At 44.2% G+C, this 21,851-nt stretch overlaps 1 protein-coding gene and 1 non-coding gene across 6 annotated transcripts in view; one reads left to right on the plus strand and one right to left on the minus strand.

Moving 5' to 3' along the window:
- Nucleotides 1-21,851, minus strand: part of LOC106570966 (nuclear receptor subfamily 6 group A member 1-A) — a 188,202-nt gene that overhangs the window by 121,223 nt on the left and 45,128 nt on the right. For 3 of the 5 annotated variants that reach the window (XM_014143591.3, XM_014143586.3, XM_014143607.3), the window contains exon 2: nt 17,891-17,938. The exons of the other annotated variants lie outside the window; for them this stretch is intronic. In XM_014143591.3, coding sequence (XP_013999066.2) covers nt 17,891-17,938 — 48 coding nt within the window. The remainder of the gene's footprint in view (nt 1-17,890; nt 17,939-21,851) is intronic. 5 annotated transcript variants of the gene reach the window in all.
- On the plus strand, nt 17,160-17,254 carry trnaa-cgc (transfer RNA alanine (anticodon CGC)). Its single transcript has 2 exons — nt 17,160-17,198; nt 17,219-17,254. It is a non-coding gene; the product is annotated as a tRNA-Ala (tRNA).

The raw sequence follows: 21,851 nt of genomic DNA on the forward strand, positions 1-21,851 counted from the left end.
GCCCCAGTCTAACGATTACATCACACTGCCGACTGTTCTCGGTGGTTGTGTGTGTGTGCACGAGTGAGAGGGGGTTAGAGAGAGAGGCGTAGAGAGGGGGTTAGAGAGAGAGGCGTAGAGAGGGAGTTAGAGAGAGGGTGGAGAGAGAGAGAGAGAGAGAGAGAGAGAGAGAGAGAGAGAGAGAGAGAGAGAGAGAAAGGCAGACTCGTATATTTCCTCAGCGAAAACAATGTACTGAACAAATGTCAAATTGGCTATTACCAAATTATCGTACGACAGACCACGTATTCAACCTGCACACCCTAATTGACAAACAAACAAACCAAAACAAAGGCAAAGTCTTCTCATGCTTTGTTGATCTGCTATACAAATTGATGGAAAGTGGTGTTGGGGGAAAAACATACGACATAAAATCCATGTACACAAACAACAAGTGTGCGGTTAAAATTGGCAAAAAACACACACATTTCTTCCCACAGGGCTGTGGGGTGAGACAGGGATGCAACTTAAGCTGCACCCACCCTCTTCAACATATATATTGGCGAGGGCACTAGAACAGTCTGCAGCACCCGGCCTCACCCTACTAGAATCTGAAGTCAAATGTCTACTGATGATCTGGTGCTTCTGTCACCAACCAAGGAGGGCCTACAACAGCACTTAGATCTTCTGCACAGATTCTGCCAGACCTGGGCCCTGACAGTAAAACCAAAATAATGGTGTTCCAAAAAAGGTCCAGTCGCCAGGACCACAAATACAAATTCCATCTAGAAACCGTTGCCCTAGAGCACACAAAAAAACAATACATACCTTGGCCTAAACATCAGCGCCACAGGTAACTTCCACAAAGCTGTGAACGATCTGAGAGACAAGGCAAGAAGGGCATTATATGCCATCAAAAGGAACATCAAATTTGACACACCAATTAGGATCTGGATGAAAAATACTTGAATCAGTTATAGAACCCATTGTCCTTTATGGTTGTGAGGTCTGGAGTCAGCTCACCAACCAAGAATTCACAAAAATGGGACAAACACCAAATTGAGGCTCAGCATGCAGAATTCTGTAAAAGAAATATCCTCTGTGTACAACGTAAAACACCAAATAATGCGTGCAGAGCAGAATTAGGCCGATACGCTAATTATCAAAATCCAGAAAATAGACGTTAAATTCTACAACCACCTAAAAGAGAGCGCTTCCATAACCTTCCATAACAAAACCATCACCTACAGAGAGATGTATCTGGAGAAGAGTCCCCTAAGCAAGCTGGTCCTGGGACTCTGTTCACAGACACAAACAGACCCCTGGGACAGCAACACAATTAGACCCAACTGAATCATGAGAAAACAAAAAGATAATTACTTGGCACATTGGAAAGAATTAACAAAAAAACAGAGCAAACTAGAATGCTATTCAAATCACATTTTATTGGTCACATACACATGGTTAGCAGATGTTAACACGAGTGTAGCGAAATGCTTGTGCTTCTAGTTCCAACAGTGCATTAATATCTAACAAGTAATCTAACAATTCCCCAACAGCTACCTAATACACACAAATCTAAAAGGGGTGAATGAGAATATGTACATATAAGTATACGGATGAGTGATGGCCGAGCGGCATAGGCATGGTGCAGCAGATGGTATAAAATACAGTATATACAGTTGAAGTCAGAAGTTTACATACACCTTAGCCAAATACATTTAAACTCAGTATTTCACAATTCACAATTTAATCCTAGTAAAAAAATCCCTGTCTTAGGTTAGTTATGATCACCACTTTATTTTAAGAATGTGAAATGTCAGAATAACAGTAAAGAGAATGATTTATTTCAGCTTTTATTTCTTTCATCACATTCCCAGTGGGTCAGAAGTTTACATAGACTCAATTAGTATTTGGTAGCATTGACTTTAAATTGTTTAACTTGGGTCAAACGTTTCGGGTAACCTTCCACAAGCTTCCCACAATAAGTTGGGTGAATTTTGTCCCAATCCTCCTGACAGTGCTGGTGTAACTGAGTCAGGTTTGTAGGCCTCCTTGCTCACACACGCTTTTTCAGTTCTGCCCACAAATTTTCTATGGGATTGAGGTCAGGGCTTTGTGATGGCCACTCCAATACCTTTACTTTGTTGTCCTTAAGCCATTGTGCCACAACTTTGAAAGTATGCATGGGGTCATTGTCCATTTGGAAGACCCATTTGCGACCAAGCTTTAACTTCCTGACTGATGTCTTGAGATGTTGCTTCAATATATCCACATAATTTTCCTACCTCATCATGCCATCTATTTTGTTAAGTGCACCTGTGCCTCCTGCAGCAAAGCACCCCTACAACATGCTGCCACACCCATGCTTCATGGTTGGGATGGTGTTCTTCGGCATGCAACCCTCCCCCTTTTTCCTCCAAAGATAACGATGGTCATTATGGCCAAACAGTTCTATTTTTGTTTCATCAGACCAGAGGACATTTCTCCAAAAAGTACAATCTTTGTCCCCATGTGCAGTTGCAAACCCTAGTCTGGCTTTTTTATGGCGGTTTGGAGCAGTGGCTTCTTCTTTGCTGAGTGGCCATTCAGGTTATGTCGATATAGGACTCGTTTTACTGTGGATATAGATACTTTTGTACCTGTTTCCTCCATCATCTTCAAGGACCTTTACTGTTGTTCTGGGATTGATTTGCACTTTTCGCACCAAAGTACGTTCATCTCTAGGAGACAGAACGCGCCTCCTTTCTGAGCAGTATGAAGGCTGCATGGTCCCATGGTGTTTATACTTGCGTACTATTGTTTGTACAGATGAACATGGTACATTCAGGTGTTTGGAAATTGCTCCCAATGATGAACCAGACTTGTGGAGGTCTACAATTTCTTTTCTGAGGTCTTGGCTGATTTCTTTTGATTTTCCCATTATGTCAAGCAAAGAAGCACTGAGTTTGAAAGTAGGCCTTGAAATACATCCACGGGTACACCTCCAATTGACTCAAATTATGTCAATTAGCCTATCAGAAGCTTCTAAAACCATGACATAATTTTCTGGAATTTTCCAAGCTGTTTAAAGGCACAGTCAACTTAGTGTATGTAAACTTCTGACCCACTGGAATTGTGATACAGTGAATTATAAGTGCAATAATCTGTAAACAATTGTTGGAAAAATTACTTGTGTCATGCACAAAGTAGATGTCCTAACCGACTTGCCAAAACTATAGTTTGTTAACAAGAAACTTGAGGAGTGGTTGAAAAACAAGTTAAATGACTCCAACCTAAGTGTATGTAACCTTCTGACTTCAACTGTACATGTGATATGAGTAATGTAAGACATGTAAACATGATCAAAGTGGCATTATTTAAAGTGACATTGTTAAGTGACTAATGAACCATTTATTAAAGTGTCCAGTGATTGGGTCTCAGTGTAGGCAGCAGCCTCTCTGAGTTAGCGATGGCTATTTAACAGTCTGATGGCCTTGAGATTGAAAGATCGCTTCTATCTCTCGGTCCCAGTTTTGATGCACCTGTACTGACCTCACCTCCTGGATGATAGCGGGGTGAACAGGCAGTGGCTCGGGTTGTTGTGGTCCTTGATGATCTTATCGGCCTTCCAGTGACATCGGGTGCTGTAGGTGTCATGGAGGGCAGGTAGTTTGCCCTGTTGATGCATTGTGCAGACCGCACCACCCTCTGGAGAGCCTTGCGGTTGAGGGCGGTGCAGTTGCCGTACCAGGTTGTGATACAGCGCAACAGGATGCTCTCGATTGTGCATCTAAACTTAAAACTTTCCACCAACTCCACTGCGGTCCCTTCGACGTAGATAGGAGGGTGCTCCCTCTGCTGTTTCCTGAAGTCTACGATGATCTCCTTTGTTTTATTGACATTGAGTGAGAGATTGTTTTCCTGACACCACAATCCGAGTGCCCTCACCTCCTCCCTGTAGGCTGTCTCGTCGTTGTTGGTGATCAAGCCCACTACTGTTGTGTCGTCTGAAAACTTGATGATTGAGTTGGAGGTGTGCATGGCCACGCAGTCGTGGGAGAACAGGGAGTACAGGAGAGGGCTGAGCACACACCCTTGTGGGGCCCCAGTGTTGAGGGTTAGCGAAGTGGAGATGTTTCCTACCTTCACCACCTGGTGGCGGCACGTCAGAAAGTCCAGGACCCAGTTTCAAAGGGAGGGGTTGAGACCCAGGGCCTCCAGCTTGATGAGCTTGGAGGGTACTATGATGTTGAATGCTGAGCTGTAGTCAATGAACAACACTCTTACATGGGTATTTTTTTTGTCCAGATGGGATAGTGCAGTGTGCAGTGTGATGGCGATTGCATCATCTGTGGACCTGTTGGGGCGGTATGCAACTGAAGTGGGTCTCAGGTGGCCGGTAAGGTGGCGGTGATATGATCCTTGACTAGCCTCTCAAAGCACTTCATGATGACAGAAGTGAGTGCTACAGGGCGGTAGTCATTTAGTTCAGTTATCTTTGGCATCTTGAAGCATGTGGGGACAACAGACTGGGATAGGGAGTTATTAAATGTCTGTAAACACACCAGCCAGCTGGTCTGCGCATGCCCTGAGGACATGGCTAGGGATGCCGTCTGGGCCAGCAGCCTTGCGAGGGTTAACAAGTTTAAATGTTTTACTCACATCAGCCACTGAGATGGAGAAGGGGGGCCGCAGTCTTAGTTAGCGATCCGCAACGGTGGCATTGTATTATCCTCAAAGCGGGCAAAGAAGGTGTTTAGTTTGTCTGGAAGGGTAACGTCAGTATCCGTGACGTGGCCGTTTTTGTTTTCGTAGTCTGTGATTTCCTGTAGACCCTGACACATACGTCTCATGTCTGAGCCATTGAAATGCGACTCCACCTTGTCCCTGTACCGGCATTTCGCTTGTTTGATTGCCTTGGAGGGAATAACTACACTGTTTATATTAGTCATATTCCCAGACCTCTTTCCATGGTTAAATGCGGTGGATCGCGCTTTCAGTTTTACGTGAATGACACCATCCATCCACGGTTTCTGGTTAGGGTAGGTTTTAATAATCACAGTGGGTACGATGTCTCCAATGCACTTATTTATAAACGCACTCACCGAGTCAGCGTATAGTTCAATGTTGTCCTCTGAGGCTGATCGGAACATATTGCCGTCCGCGTAAGCAAAACAATCTTGGAGCGTGGCTTCCGATTGGTCAGACCAGCGTTGAATGGTTCTCGTCACTGGTACATCCTGTTTGAGTTTCTGCTTATAAGCCGGGACTAGCAAGATGGCGTCGTGGTCAGATTTGCCAAAGGGAGGGCGGGGGAGGGCTTTGTATGCATCGCGGAAGTTAGAGTAGCAGTGATCGAGAGTATTAGCCCTACGTGTCGTTTACATAGAGTCGAGTGAATTTCCTTGAGGGCCGTCTTGGTGTTTGCTTGAGGGGGGGGGGGGGGGATGTGTCGATAACTGACGAGAATACTCTTGGTAGGTAGAATGGCCGACATTTGATTGTAAGGAAATCTAGGTCGGGTGAGCAGAAGGACTTGAGTTCCTGTATGTTGTTATGTTAACAACTCTTGGTGTAAAGCATACCCCCACCCTTCCTCTTCCCAGAGAGGTGTTCTCTCTGTCGGTGCAATGCATGGAGAAGCCCGGTGGCTGAACCGATTCCGACAATATATCCCGAGAGAGCCATGTTCCCGTAAAACAGAGAATGTTACAACCTCTGATATCTCTCTGGAAGGCAACCCTCACTCGAATTTCATCTACCTTGTTGTCAAGTGACTGGACATTGGTGAGTAGTATACTTGGGAGTGGAGAGCGATGTGCCCATTTTCAAAGCCTGACCAGAAGCCCGCTCCGTCTGCCCCTTCTGCGTCGCCGTCGCCGCTGGGATTAGGTCCATTGTCCTGGGTGGTGGTCCGGAGAGAGGATCTGCTTCGGGAAAGTCATATTCCTGGTCGTAATGTTGGTAAGTTGACATTGCTCTTATATCCAATAGTTATTCCCAGCTGTATGTAATAAGACTTAATATTTCCTGGGGTAACAATGTAAGAAATAATACATTAAAAAACTGCATAGTTTCCTAAGAACACGAAGCGAGGCGACCATCATCAAATAATGATGATCATCAAAATACTTGGCCCTAAACAGAGAGTACACTGTGGCAGAATACCTGACCACTGACTGACCCAAACTTAAGGAAAGCTTTGACTATGTACAAGCATAGCCTTGCTATTGAGAAAGGCCACCGTAGGCAGACCTGGCTCTCAGGAGAAGACAGGCTATGTGCACACTGCCCACAAAATGAGGAGGAAACTGAGCTGCACTTTTTAACCTCCTGCCAAATGCATGACCATATTAGAGACACATATTTCCCTCAGATTGCACAGACCCACAAAGAATTTGAAAACAAACCCGATTTTGATAAACTCCCAAATTTACTGGGTGAAATACCACAGTGTGCCATCACAGCAGCAAGATTTGTGACCTGTTACCACAAGAAAAGGACAACCAGTGAAGAACAAACACCATTGTAAACACAACCCATATTTATGTTTTTTATTTTCCCTTTTGTACTTTAACTATTTGCACATCGTTACAACACTGTATATAGACATAATATGACATTTGTAATGTCTTTATTATTTTGGAACTTCTGTGAGTGTAATGTTTACTGTTCATTTTTATTGTTTATTTCACTTTTGTATATTATCTACTTCACTTGCTTTGGCAATGTTAACATATGTTTCCCATGCCAATAAAGCCACTTGAATTGAAGTGAAAGGGTGGAGGGGTAGAGAGAGAGTGCGTGTCTACGTGTCTCTGTGTGTACTGATATGTGCGTACTAAAATCCATGAGAGAGATAGTGGTAGTTCAGTGCAACACTGTTCCCTCTTCGCACCGAGCTGTACAGTACTGAAATGTTCCCTTCAATCCAGTGTCAACTATTTGGGTTTATTACACACAACCATGGCCTGTGAGGGGTATTCTTTCCAGGTGGTTAGCTCCAAGCCGATGGCAGGTGGACAATACGGTTACTTCCCAAATAGCACCCTATTCCCTATTTAGTGCACTACACTATAGTGAATAGGATCAGGGTGCCATTTAGGACACAGCCTAAGACATAAGGAAGACAATAGAAGCCAGTCACACAATGGCCATCAACTGTGTGGTTTCATAAGAGTAACACTTTACGTGAACCCTTCTGTCACCCTCTCAAAGTTTCTCTTTTCAAAATGGAAGGTATTGTAGCAATGTACAGTATATTTAATATGTTTTTCGGTGCAGAGCCATGGTCGAGAGATAACATGTTTATGTGCTGTGAGATCAGAGTTCAATCTGCAATAATAGCATTCAAATAAAAAGTGTTCACAAGGATTTTGTAACTAGGTTTCTGAATGTGAGTGTGTTTTAAGAGTTACATTCTTCTGAAGAGCGCGTTACATTAACCATATTATTATTATTATTATTATTATTATTATTATTATTATTATAATAATAATAATAATAATATGCCCACCCATGGTATTAACAGTGCAACTAGTAGCCAAGAAGAAGGGTCTAACATGTAAGAGGGAACCATCATGGACTATGCCTCTAAACCAAAGAGTCACCAAGTATTCCCCCAAAACACACAGCCCTGACCCAAACCCATCCGTTGCCCTGTGCTCTCCACACACATACCCCATAGGGCCAGCAGCACTACACAAAAAAACACTATCAACCCTCACGACAGCCTGGTGCAACCCAGCCTTGCCCACCCCCCAGATTTACCGCCGCATCATACCCTAATCCCATTGGTCACAGCGGCTCAAGGGGGCTATCGGTATTGGCTGGCAGAGCCCTGTCTCCATGGAAACTGAAGGGGATGAGTTGGAAGCAGACAGACAGACAGACAGGTTGCCTAAGATTATAGGGGAGCCTTTGGGATGGAGAACCATGTTGTTGTTGTGTTTATGGGCCTCGGCATACAGTGTGTGGAGGAGAGGGGACACAAATAATGTATTTAACAGGAGGGGGTGACGTGTGTGTGTTTCTTATTGTGTCTAAGGAAGAGAGATTGGGGTCAAAATGGCTACATTACTACAGCACCTTCTTTTGTTCATCCTCATCTTCTCAAAACACATTGGAGGAAAGGTTCCAATCCAAGAGGAGGAACTCAGGATCTTCTCCTCCAATACAAGAAAGAGAAAATAAGTATTGAGGAAAACCCCTAGGGGTGCATCTCAATAGTAAAAAATATCTCTCTCCTTGTCTCCTTCCCTCAATCTGCAGTCTGCACTGATACTCCAGTAGATACCTTGACAGTTGACAGAATGGGTTATTGTAGTTATTCTCTATTCTGCTTAAACCAAGCCCTGTGTTTTCAGATTAGTGCAGACGAAGAAGAGAAAACAAGGAGAGGAAGCCAATTTAGACTACTGAGGCACACCCTGCTTAGTCCTACTTCTCCCCCTTCCTCCCTTCCCTTCATTCCTTTTCTTGGCATTTTGCTGCCCAAATTTCTGAACTCACTTACACCCACCAGTGTTGGTTGATTCCAATTCGCAGCGTGGGTTCCAAAATCATTACTCAGGGGGTTCGTTCACAGTAGCACTGTTTCACCACTCCTCATCAATAAGAATGCTGCTGCCGACTGCCTCTCCTGCCTCTCCCCTTGTTTAATGCTGGTGCTGTGGCCTGTTTATGTTGCTGTTGTGGACTGCTATTGTGGGCGGACTAAGGCAGGGATTCAATCTGACGTGCTTTGTCTGCAATGCATGTTTTGAAGGCTATGTTCCCACGTTTACGGAGACCACATTCACAGTAAACACTGCATATGTCGGCTCAATCGGAAATTACCTCTAAAATGGCGCATTGTCCAAATCCGTGTTCGGCTTGAATCCCGGACAAAGTCCAGAGGAAGATATACAGGAATGTGAAGTTTAGCTTGTCGCTGTATCAGACAAGATGGATGGAGAGAGTTTGAGCTGTTATCTGTAGCTGTAATAGTCTGATACTGCAAAGCAACTGACAGACATGAACTGAGAAACAATTCAAATCAGAATTCTCAGAAGGAAAAAAAGCTATGAGTTTCCATGGTCAGAGGGGCCAAATCCTAACTTGAGATTTGTGCAGTTAACCTGTCTGGGCTAGGGGGCAGTATTTTCACGTCCGGATGAAAAACGTACCCAATTTAAACAGGTTACTACTCTGGCCCAGAAACTAGAATATGCATATTATTAGTAGATTTGGATAGAAAACACTCTGAAGTTTCTAAAACTGTTTGAATGGTGTCTGTGAGTATAACAGAACTCATATGGCAGGCGAAAACCTGAGTAAAATCCAAGCAGGAAGTGAAAAGTCAGAGAATCAAAAGAAGAACTACAATTCTCAAGCTCCAGTGTCTGTGGGGTGACGTTGCACTTCCTAAGGCTTCCATTGGCTGTCTAAAGCCTTCAGAAAGTGGTTTGAGCATTTTCCTGTCACTGGGCAGAGTATAGGAGCTCAGTTACTGAGTGGTCTGCCTGGCAACAAAGAGATTGGATATGCTCGGTCCCGCGAGCGCGCCCCTCCTTTTTCTTCTTGAATGAATATGCTATTGTCCGGTTGGAATATTATCACAATTTTACGTTAAAAACACCATAAAGATTGATTTTAAACAGCGTTTGACATGCTTCTAAGTACGGTAATGGAACATTTTGACTTTTCGTCTCTCGTTCCGCACTCGCGCGTTATGCCTTTGGATAAGTGATCTGTACGCACGAACAAAGCGGAGGTATTTGGACATAAATATGGATTATTTGGAACAAAAACAACATTTCTTGTGGAAGTAGCAGTCCTGGGAGTGCATTCTGACGAAGATCAGCAAAGGTAATACAATATTTCTAATACTAATTCTGAGTTTAGGTTGCCCCGAATTTGGCGGGTGTCTGAATAGCTCGCTGTGATGGCTGAGCTATATACTCAGAATATTGAAAAATGTGCTTTCTCCGTAAAGCTATTTTAAAATCCGACACAGCGGTTGCATAAAGCAGTAGTCTATCTATAATTCTTAAAATAATTGTTATGTATTTTGTCAACGTTTATGATGAGTATTTTTGTAAATTGATGTGCACATTCACCGGACGCTTTGGTGGGAATACATTTTCTGAATATCACGCGCCAATGTAAAATGCTGTTTTTGGATATAAATATGAACTTTATCGAACAAAACATACATGTATTGTGTAACATAATGTCCTAGGAGTGTCATCTGATGAAGATCGTCAAAGGTTAGTGCTTCATTTCGCTGAGTTTTGGGTTTTATTTACACGTCCTTGCTTGGAAAATGGCTGTGTGAGTTTTTTGTCTATGTACTCTCCTAACATAATCTAATGTTTTGTTTTCGCTGTAAAGCCTTTTTGAAATCAGACAATGTGGTTTGATTAACGAGAAGTGTATCTTTAAAATGGTGTAAAATAGTCATATGTTTGAGAAAGTTGAATTATGACATTTTGGCTGTGTCCCGCAGGTGGGACACTGGTGTCCCACCTAGCCAATAGAAGTTAACTTGAACTTAAATCAAATCGACATCAACAACAGATTTGCACAAAATATCTACTTACGCATTTTTATGTCAAGTTGAACTATAATCATAGGTAAGGAGGTGAAGAGAGCAACTTAAAAAAAAATGGCTGCCTCTCCAAAAGGATGAACGCTGACCCTGGCAATCCAGCCTTGCCAACAAAGCATCTATGGCTCTCTGGATGTCCATCCTCACTGTTAGCAAACTGAGCCCAGCTGAACAGACCATGCTCACCCCTTCACCTTTTGACCCAAACCTCACCCCTTCTATCTCAGCAGGGGGTGCACACTTCCTGGCTCCAACCCAGAGGCATCATGGGTAAAGTTGAAAAGGTGAAAGAGGGGTTACGGCGGTCAGTGGGTTGTGAGTGAGTGAGTGAGTGAGTGAGTGAGTGAGTGAGTGAGTGAGTGAGTGAGTGAGTGAGTGAGTGAGTGAGTGAGTGAGTGAGTGAGAGAGAGAGAGAGAGAGAGAGAGAGGAAGGGTCAAAGAAGATGGTGGTTTGAAAGCCACAGCTCCATTTTACAACCTAATTGGGCCATGGGCCATAAATCTATTATTCCACTCAGAACCAACAATGCTGCTCTTTCTGTGGCCTGGAGAGTTTACAGTTCTGGGGGGGGGGGGGGGGGTCAACTCCATCCCCCCTCCCACCTTTCCCCCTGACCCTACTGCTTCAGTTAGTCCTGCCTCCCAAAGGTTTACAGACACCACTAATCTACCCAGGTGTGTGTGTGTGTGTGTGTGTGTGTGTGTGTGTGTGTGTGTGTGTGACACTACTAGGTAGGTCACAGGTGACGGAGGTTCTAAACTACATCTAACCTCTGCCCCCGCCCTCTGGCCTAGTAAACGAGAGAGTAAAAGGAGGGGTAAGGAAGAGAGACTGAAAAAGAGAGAAGAACATTTGAACTTCATGTGAACCTGTACCTTAACATTGGACTCTCAACCCCTAACCGTCACCCTGTTGTGAAAGGACAGCAGCAAGCCTGTGGGAATAGCGCTGGTCAAAAGTTCAGATGGTCAAAGACGTTTGAAGTAAGAGATGCATGTCTGTGTGTGTGTTCATGTGTACACCATTGCCTATGGCTTCAATTGCACCTCTTGACCCCTTATTTTCACTGATACAGGAATGGAAGACATCCTGGATGTTTCAGGAATGAAAGAACTGTGGTTTAAAAAAAAAAGAAATACACTCGTGGGAATGCAAAATACTGCAAAAGAAAAATGTGGACCCAGCACTAATACTCCTGATGTATGTCCGTGTTGGGTAGAACAAAATTATACAATATTATGTATTCCCAGGACAGGACAGCTACATTTGTGAAAAGTATTATTAGAATAAAGCTTGTGTGCGACAGAGTTTTTGTTTCAACTTTGATACAAACACAAATAAGCCTAATAGATTCCACATTAAGCACATTGCTTCTGACTGCTGTGAATTGCCAGTTAGCACCCAAGGCTGTGGATGTCACAGTCTCACCCCCATGCCCTAGGGTGCCCTACTTTCTCACAGTGGAAAAGAAAGAAAGAAAGAAAGAAAGAAAGAAAGAAAGAAGAAGAAAGAAAGAAAGAAAGAAAGAAAGAAAGAAAGAAAGAAAGAAAGAAAGAAAGAAAGAAAGAAAGAAAGAAAGAAAGAAAGAAAGAAAGAAAGAAAGAAAGAAAGAAAGAAAGAAAGAAAGAAAGAAAGAAAGAAAGAAAGAAAGAAAGAAAGAAAGAAAGAAAGAAAGAAAGAAAGAAAGAAAGAAAGAAAGAAAGAAAGAAAGAAAGAAAGAAAGAAAGAAAGGAGAGCTATGGTTGGAGACTCATGCGGTGGGTGGTTGGTCATGCCAGTCCTTTGTGGCTATGGGCCCTGGTTGGCTGACGGGGGCCTAACGCGGCGTGACAGCATGACGGAGAGGAAACGCCGCCTGCCCAAATGCGTCCGGACACCTGACAACCCCTGTGAGGCGCTCACCTCACACCCGCTTGGGCCAAACGCCTCCCTTCACACACACACGTGTAAGAGCACAAACACACGTGCACACACCATCTCTCCTCCTGCACTCCTATTTCCACCTGTCCTTCTCTCTCACCCTCTTCCTCATCTTCTTTCCTCCACATCTTAAGCCCTCCCTCTACTCCTATCCATCCTCATCTACCCCTATAAGAAATGTCCATTCCATTGCTCATCCATTTTTTTTGTTATTATGCATTTATTTAACTTAACTGGTTAGCTCAGCTATGCCACCTAGTTGGAGATTAGAACTGCAACACTGGTCAGAAGCAATACAGAGGAGATGGAGAGGGATACCTCAGGGTCACGTTAAGGGTGCAATAGTAACATCAATCATTTTTTGTCCAACTGATTATTGTGAAAGTATTTTGTCTCTCATGTCATTTGGAATGGACCTAAAGTATCCAAACTGTCCAAAGGGAAAGGCTATAACAGGCATTTAAGATGACGAGCAAGACTAACAAGCAATGTGAAGCCACATGAGTTGTACTAAGGTCTGAGGACATGTGAGCTGTTCTTCATTATATCTATATTCATTCTTTATTCTTCAGTGAAACATTGATGTCCTATAACTGCCATACTGATGATTCTGAAGTAGACCGTTTCTCTCCTTCTGGCCTCTACTGGGCATGCCCATGTGAGTGCAGCTTTCATTCTTTGACTCTTGCAGTGGTGTGCCTCCCCCTAGCGGTGATCTCAGTCAGTCTCCAAACACATGTGAATTCTACAAGAGTGATTAAAACAGTTTTTGACCTTTATTTAACTAGGCAAGTCAGTTAAGAACAAATTCTTATTTTACAATGACGGCCTACCCCTGGCCAAACCCTCCCCTAACCCGGACAATGCTGGGCCAATTGTGCGCCGCCCTATTGGATTCCCGATCACGGACGGTTGTGCTACAGCCCGGGATCGAACCAGGGTCTGTAGTGACGCCTCTAGCACTGAGATGTTGTGCCTTAGACTGCTGCGCCACTCGGGAGTTGAATTAAATCCATATTGATAGATGATGTAGGAAAGTTCCAACAGTAGAGGCCTACAACAAGGCCTACAACTACACACTAACATGTACAGTCCCTTCAGAAAAAGTGTTACAACAATTTACCACACCAAAACTACCAGAGTACGGTGGGAAACGTTGTTTTGATGTTTTCAACTCACGCTCAAATTCTCTTTTTATAGCTGCTATAAGTTTAGAATATTCTGACAATGTAAATTGATTTAGTCTAATTAAAAAAGTTAAATTGATATGGAGGGTTTTAACTAGAATAGAGTGGCTTCAGAAAGTATTCATACCCCTTGACTTAATCCACATTTTGTTGTGTTAGTCTGAATTCAAAGTGAATTTAGAAAATTCTCACCCATCTACACACAATACCCCATAATGACAAAGTGAAAACATGTTTTTAGAGCTGTTTGCAAACTTATTGAAAATAAAACACAAATATCTCATTTACATAAGTATTAAGACCCCTGAGTGAATACTTTGTAGAAGCACCTATGGCGGTGATTACAGTTGAGTCGTCTTGGGTATGTCTATCAACTTTGCACATCTGGATTTGGGGATTTTCTCCCATTCTTCCTTGCAGATTTTCATAAGCTCTTTTAAGTTAGATGTAGCAGCAATCTTCAAGTCTTTCCACAGATTTTCAATGGGATTTAAGTCTGGGCTTTGGCTGGGCCACTCAAGGACTTTCACATTCTTGTTCTGAAGCCATTCCTGCGTGTCTTTGGCTGTATGCTTGGTGTCATTGTCCTGCGCAATGTACACTACAGTTCAAAAGTTTGGGGTCACTTAGAAATGTTATTTTTGAAAGAAAAAAAAATAAAATTGTCCATTAAAATAACATCAAATTGATCAGAAATACAGCATAGACATTGTTAATGTTGTAAATGACTATTGTAGCTGGAAACTGCAGATTTTTTATGGAATATCTATATAGGCGTACAGAGGCCCATTATCAGCAACCATCACTCCTGTGTTCCAATGGCATGTTGTGTTAGCTAATCCAAGTTTATCATTTTAAAAGGCTTATTGATCATTAGAAAACCCTTTCCCAATTATGTTAGCACAGCTGAAAACTGTTGTTCTGATTAAAGCAGCAATAAAACTGGCCTTCTTTAGACTAGTTGAGTATCTGGAGCATCAACATTTGTGGGTTTGATCACAGCCTCAAAATGGCCAGAATCAAATAACTTTCTTCTGAAACCCAAAACACAGGAGTGATGGTTGCTGATAATGGGCCTCTGTACGCCTATGTAGATATTCTATTTAAATAATAATCTGCCGTTTCCAGCTACAATAGTCATTTACAACATTAACAATGTCTACACTGTATTTCTGATCAATCTGATGTTATTTTAATGGACAAATTTATTTAGCTTTTCTTTCAAAAACAAGGACATTTCTAAGTGACCCAAAACTTTTGAACGCTAGTGTAAATCTTCACCGCAGTCTAAGGTCATTTGCACCCTGAAGCATGTTCTCGTCAAGGATTTGCCTGTATTTGGCTCCATTCATTGTTCCCTCTATCCTTACTAGTCTCCCAGGCCCTGCTGCTGAAAAGCATCCCCATAGCATGATGCTGCCACCACCATGCTTCACGGTAGGGATAGTGTTAGATGGGTGATGAGCTGTGCCTGGTTTTCTCCAGACATAGTGCTTGGCATTCAGGCCAAAGAGTTACATTTTTGTCTCATCATTCCCCAGAACCTTTTGCCTTATGCGCTCAGTCTTCCACCTGCCTTTTTGCAAACTCCAGGCATGCGGTCATGTGCCTTTTTCTCAGGAGTGGCTTCCTTCTGGCCACTCTCCCACAAAGCCCAGATTGGTGAAGTGGTGTAGAGACTGTTGTCCTTCTGGCTGGTTCTCCCATCTCAGCCAAGGAACTCTGTCATTTTGTCAGAGTGGTCATTGGGTTCTTGGTCACCTCCCTGACCAAAGTCGTTCTTGCCCGGTTTCTCAGTTTGGTCAGACAGCCAGCTCTAGGCAGTCTGGGTAGTTCCCCCAAAAAATGTTTCTCCATTTCCCAATAATGGAGACCACCGTACTCTTGGAAACTTTCAACACTCTAGAAATTGTTGTATACCCTTCCCCAGACATAGGCCTCATCACAATTCTATCTCTGAGATCTACAGACAGTTCCTTGGACTTCCTGGTATAGTTTCTGCACTGACAACTGTGGGACCTTTATATAGACAGGTGTGTTTCTTTCTAAATCATGTCCAAACAATTGAATTGGCCACAGGTGGACTCCAAGTTGTAGTGACATCTCAAGGAAGATAAAAGGAAATTGGATGCACCCGAGCTCAATTTGGAGAGTCATAGCAAAGGGGTGTGAATACTTATGTAAATTAGATATTTCTGTATTTCATTTTTCAATACATTTGCCCACAACAAATCTAAAAACACCTTTTCACATTGTCATTATTGGGTCTTGTGTATAGATAGTTTTTTCCCACCTATTTAATCAATTTTGAGGCTCTAACAACAAAATGTAGAGTAAGTCAAGGGGTATGAATACTTTCTGAAGGCACTCTACCGGAGTAGATAATGGTGAATTTGATTTTAAAGTCTTTGATACCTCACAATCTCCATTTTAACTAAATAGTCAAGCAAGTTTTTACCTAAAGGCATGAACAAAGCTTGAACAAAGCTCTTGCAGAGTAACCTCCATCCCCTTCCATGGAGAAACCTCTACCTCGTACCCCTGCACATTGACTCAGTACCGGTACTCCATCTATATAGCCTCGTTATTGTTATTTATTGTGGTACTATTTTCTCTTTTTTTAACTATGCATTGTTATGAAGGGGATTGTAAGTAAGCTTTTCACAGTAAAGTCTACACCTGTTGTATTCAGCATATATGACAAATGACATTTGATTGATTTGATTTTAAACATCAATAGAATAGCACCACTGCAGAGAAAATCAATAAAGGTTACAGAAGGGCAGGCGGGTCACACAAACAAAGGAGTACTTGATGAGAGTGCATTCTTAAAGGGACAAGATAACTACAATAAAAAGAAGCACCCTGACACTATTTTGGTAAACAGCTGAGGGATGAGGCTGGAGAAATGTAACCACTCATAGACAGAGCTACAGATGCAAAGAGTGACCATCCATTATATACAAATTGTAGTTTCAACAATGCTTTGAGGTTTTACAACATGTGTTTACAATTACAACGCAGAGAACACATTATGCATTACCACAGTGAATTATTGTAATGTTTATTTATGTGTCAATTAATCCCATAAGGGATGAGTTGCCAATTGGAGATTTGACACGAAAATAAAATTGCATTAATTAATTAATTCATACAGAGCATATTTGGGGTTCTGAGAGAGTACAATTGATGAACTTCCCTCATGAGGCATTTAGAAGATATATTTTCAATGATTAATGGGTATATATATATATATATATATATCATTCATTTAAAAGTAAAAAAATGTATGCAGATTGTTTTCACATTTGATCACCTTGTGTTACTCATTATGTACTGCATTTGAGAGATTCAGAGGACTCAAATACACATTCAGCGGATACACATTCACTTTGTACACAGTTGTGAGCTATAGTTCTGCATGACGATACAGAATGGCACTGGATAGGGAAAGGGAAGGGGGATACCTAGTCAGTTGTACAACTGAATGCCTTCAAGGGCCTCCCTGTGGCTCAGTTGGTAGAGCATGGTGTTCGCAACACCAGCATGCTGTGTGCAACGCCAGGGTTGTGGGTTCGATTCCCACAGGGGGCCAGTTAAAAAAAAAAATGCATGAAATGAAATGTATGTATTCACTACTGTAAGTCGCTCTGGATAAGAGCGTCTGCTAAATGACTAAAAATGTAAATGTAAAAACTGAAATGTGTCTTCCGCATTTAACCCAACCCCTCTGGACCGGGAAAGGTGCAGGGGGCTGCCTTAAATCGACACAGTAGCGAGACCAGAGGAATATCACCATCTATCCGAGGAAAAGGTCTGTGCTACATTACAACACAAGGGTTAGGGAGTTTTAAAAAGTATCCCTATGAGCAAAAGACTGAAAAGATGTTGTTTGGGTTGAAATTCATTTTTTTATGTCTTGTAATCACTGGAGTTTTTCCCCCCAACACAGGTAACCAGAAACTACAATTAGGACTCAACACCAGATGGTGCCAGTTAGACTACTGCAACTCCAATCCCTCACCAGACAAAATGTAATTTACCACAGTGAACCATTATACTCAGGTTGTAATTAAAATTGAATCTATTTGTTAAATTACAATTTCACAAGTAGAAGCACGGTACACACACACACCCACCACACACACACACACACACACACACACACACACGACAGATTGGATCTCTGTGCTGAATATATTCTAGTGAAATTAGGAGTCTTCCACTTACCCATCCCATCGCTCGGTTCAGAATGGAGACCGTGGTCTGCATAGAAGCCTGGGAAGAGAGATGGACTTTTGACTTTCACACTATGAGTTTGGTAACATTTCTCCAGCTCCATTCCTCAGCTTTGTAGCAACCTAAGTAGCTAGGCTGTTAGGCAGAAACACAAATTCAGTGGATTTAAAATTCTGAGAGAGTAGGAAAAAAATGTTTATTTTATATAGCACTTTTCATTAAATATAGAATCTTAAAGTCACTAGAATGTTTGGTGTTTAAAGATATTCTGTTCCAAGATTGATTTGTACTTTAATTGTTTTGATCTCTACTAAATCAAAGGCAATACTATCATTGTTACAGTGCGGTTTAGGCTATAATATCCAATATAAAATTGAGCAACACAAGAAATGGTCACTACAAAGCTATCAAGTAAACTTAGAAGTCTTATGTTGTGCGAATCAAATAGGACAGTGTGTGTGTGTGTGTGTGTGGTCACACTATCAGCCATCCTGCTTCATCATCACATACATTATGTTCTGCAATAGGCTCTCTACCTCCCTAACTCCTTTCTCTTTATTCCGACACACGTTTGCCCATCACTCACAAAAATCTCTGTCAAAGAATCTCTCACACACGCACGCGCCAAACCCCCACAGAGACACACAGCCATGGCCCTCCCCCACCTGGGTAGCAGGGTTAACTGAGTGCTGTCAAGGGAGACCCTGTTGAAAAGAAGAGCCCATCCCTCATAAGTTTCTTGCCCTCTGGGCCCCCTCCGGGCCCCCTCTGCCCCCTCTCCACCCAAAACCTTGTTTGTATTTGGGCTTATACCCTGCTGAGCAGAGGGCGCCTGGGTCCCGAGCTGGACCTCTGCGCATCAGAATGGAAGCGCGCACACACACAAACTCTCTCCCTCCAAAAAAACATCTGCCTAATCCTCTTGTTCCTCACTCTAGGGAAACACCGGAGCCTTTGTCCTCCTCCTTTTGTTGTGTTTAGTTTCCTTTTGGTCTAATGTCGCCACGCGGCCCGCTCCCCCTTTTGGTCTAATGTCACCACGCGGCCCGCTCCCCCTTTTGGTCTAATGTCGCCACGCGTCCCCCGCTCCCCCTTTTGGTCTAATGTCGCCACGTGTCCCCCGCTCCCCCTTGGTGGTCTAATGTCGCCACGCGTCCCCCGCTCCCCCTTTTGGTCTAATGTCGCCACGTGTCCCCCGCTCCCCCTTTTGGTCTAATGTTGCCACGCGTCCCCCTGCTCCACCTTGGTGGTCTAATGTCGCCACGCGTCCCCCGCTCCCCCTTTTGGTCTAATGTCGCCACGCGTCTCCCGCCCCCCCTTTTGGTCTAATGTCGCCACGCGTCCCCCGCTCCCCCTTTTGGTCTAATGTCGCCACGCGTCTCCCGCCCCCCCTTTTGGTCTAATGTCGCCACGCGTCCCCCGCTCCCCCTTTTGGTCTAATGTCGCCACGCGTCCCCCGCTCCCCCTTGGTGGTCTAATGTCGCCACGCGTCCCCCGGTCCCCCTTGGTGGTCTAATGTCGCCACGCGTCTCCCGCTCCCCCTTGGTGGTCTAATGTCGCCACGCGACCTCCGCTCCCCCTTGGTGGTCTAATGTCGCCACGCGACCTCCGCTCCCCCTTGGTGGTCTAATGTCGCCGCGCGTCCGCCGCTCCCCCTTTTGGTCTAATGTCGCCACGCGTCCCCGCTCCCCCTTTTGGTCTAATGTCGCCACGCGTCCCCCGCTCCCCCTTTTGGTCTAATGTCGCCACGCGTCCCCCGCTCCCCCTTTTGGTCTAATGTCGCCACGCGTCCCCCGCTCCCCCTTTTGGTCTAATGTCGCCACGCGTCCCCCGCTCCCCCTTTTGGTCTAATGTCGCCACGCGTCCCCCGCTCCCCCTTGGTGGTCTAATGTCGCCACGCGTCCCCCGCTCCCCCTTGGTGGTCTAATGTCGCCACGCGTCACCCGCTCCCCCCTTGGTGGTCTAATGTCGCCACGCGACCTCCGCTCCCCCTTGGTGGTCTAATGTCGCCACGCGTCACCCGCTCCCCCTTGGTGGTCTAATGTCGCCACGCGACCCCCAGTCCCCCTTGGTGGTCTAATGTCGCCACGCGACCCCCGCTCCCCCTTGGTGGTCTAATGTTGCCACGCGTCCCCCGCTCCCCCTTTTGGTCTAATGTCGCCACGCGTCCCCCGCTCCCCCTTTTGGTCTAATGTCGCCACGCGTCCTCCGCTCACCCTTGGTGGTCTAATGTCGCCACGCGTCCCCCGCTCCCCCTTTTGGTCTAATGTCGCCACGCGGTCCCCGCTCCCCCTTTTGGTCTAATGTTGCCACGCGTCTCCCGCTCCCCCTTGGTGGTCTAATGTCGCCACGCGTCCCCCGCTCCCCCTTGGTGGTCTAATGTCGCCACGCGTCCCCCGCTCCCCCTTGGTGGTCTAATGTCGCCACGCGTCCCCCGCTCCCCCTTTTGGTCTAATGTTGCCACGCGTCTCCGCTCCCCCTTGGCGGTCTAATGTCACCACGCGTCCCCCGCTCCCCCTTGGTGGTCTAATGTCACCACGCGTCCTCCGCTCCCCCTTGGTGGTCTAATGTCCCCACGCGTCCCCCCGCTCCCCCTTTTGGTCTAATGTCGCCACGCGTCCCCCGCTCCCCCTTTTGGTCTAATGTCGCCACGCGTCACCCGCTCCCCCTTTTGGTCTAATGTCGCCACGCGTCCCCCGCTCCCCCTTGGTGGGCTGATGTCGCCAAGCATGACCCGCTCCCCCTTGGTGGTGGCTCTCTGACTCATGACAGAAACACTAAAAGATGCTGATTAAGTAAGGCTGACAGTTAATTCTGCTATGTGTCTCTTGATTGTCTTTGAGAGAAGATGACCTACCGGGCTTCTATTTTGCTATTAAGGTTTAGCTGACGTCCACTCTGGAGGGAAGATTTTGTGCAGAATCTAGAATTTGCTGACAGCTCCTGTTCATCCAGTCATGGCTTTCAGATTCCTGTGATAACGTTAGCCCTATTCATCAATGTGCGGATTCAATTTAACTCAAGAAAATAATGTTTAAACTAAAAGGAACTGGATGTCCTACTGTCAAAGAGTATACTTTTTTAAAACACAATATTTAAGTACGGGCCATATAAAACTGAAACAAATGTGAAGTCAAAATGTACAAACTAAACAAAGTGTGGATAAACTGTAAATACTAGTGAACAACCTAGGGGGGAAACAGGGGGGGTAAAAAGAGTCGTGAAACAAATTTAAATGAATGAGAACCAAAAATATGACATTCAATGTTACTGCTCATGTACTTCCACAAACCAAGAAAATAACGAATTTCTATTTTGTTACTCCGGGTGTAATATTCTACAGTACAGAAGGGGGAAAACTATAAAAATACAACGAGGAAACACAGCATTGAAAGACAGCCAATAGGGGTATACAGTTAGCCTTCACTTGAGAGAAAACGTTGAAAAGGGAAAAAAGGGAGCGAGGGACAACAAAAGAGGTCAAAATGAACTGCCATGACAGTTTTCCACCTCTACTTCCGAGGCCCATCTATCCTTTGTCGTTCATCTATTCTCCTGTTCCAATGGATTGAGTCCCTCAAGATCTCCAGTTTATATCCCTTCTACCTCCGCCAACATCTTCTATGGGGCTTGGCAATGGATAAAAAACCAGTAGAAAGACATAGCAACTGACAAAACAATAAACCATGACAAGGAACGCCGGTTGAGACCACGCTCAACAAACTCTGTTGTGGAAAACTATACCATTGTCGCATTTTACAGAGAAACTGAAAAACAAATGGACAAAAGTCAGTATGATTGAGCACAGATACCTAGGAAAAAGACATCTCTCTCTTCATCAAATCTCTACCACAATGAGTACAACCAGCTCTTACTAACAGACCATCATAATGCAAGGCACGTTTTCCATTCTCTATTCTACTCAAACACATCAAATATACACCTATTCCAG

The sequence above is a fragment of the Salmo salar genome, chromosome 01, assembly GCF_965601325.2.
Source record: "Salmo salar chromosome 01, fSalSal1, whole genome shotgun sequence".
In the NCBI taxonomy this organism is placed as follows: Eukaryota; Metazoa; Chordata; class Actinopteri; order Salmoniformes; family Salmonidae; genus Salmo; species Salmo salar.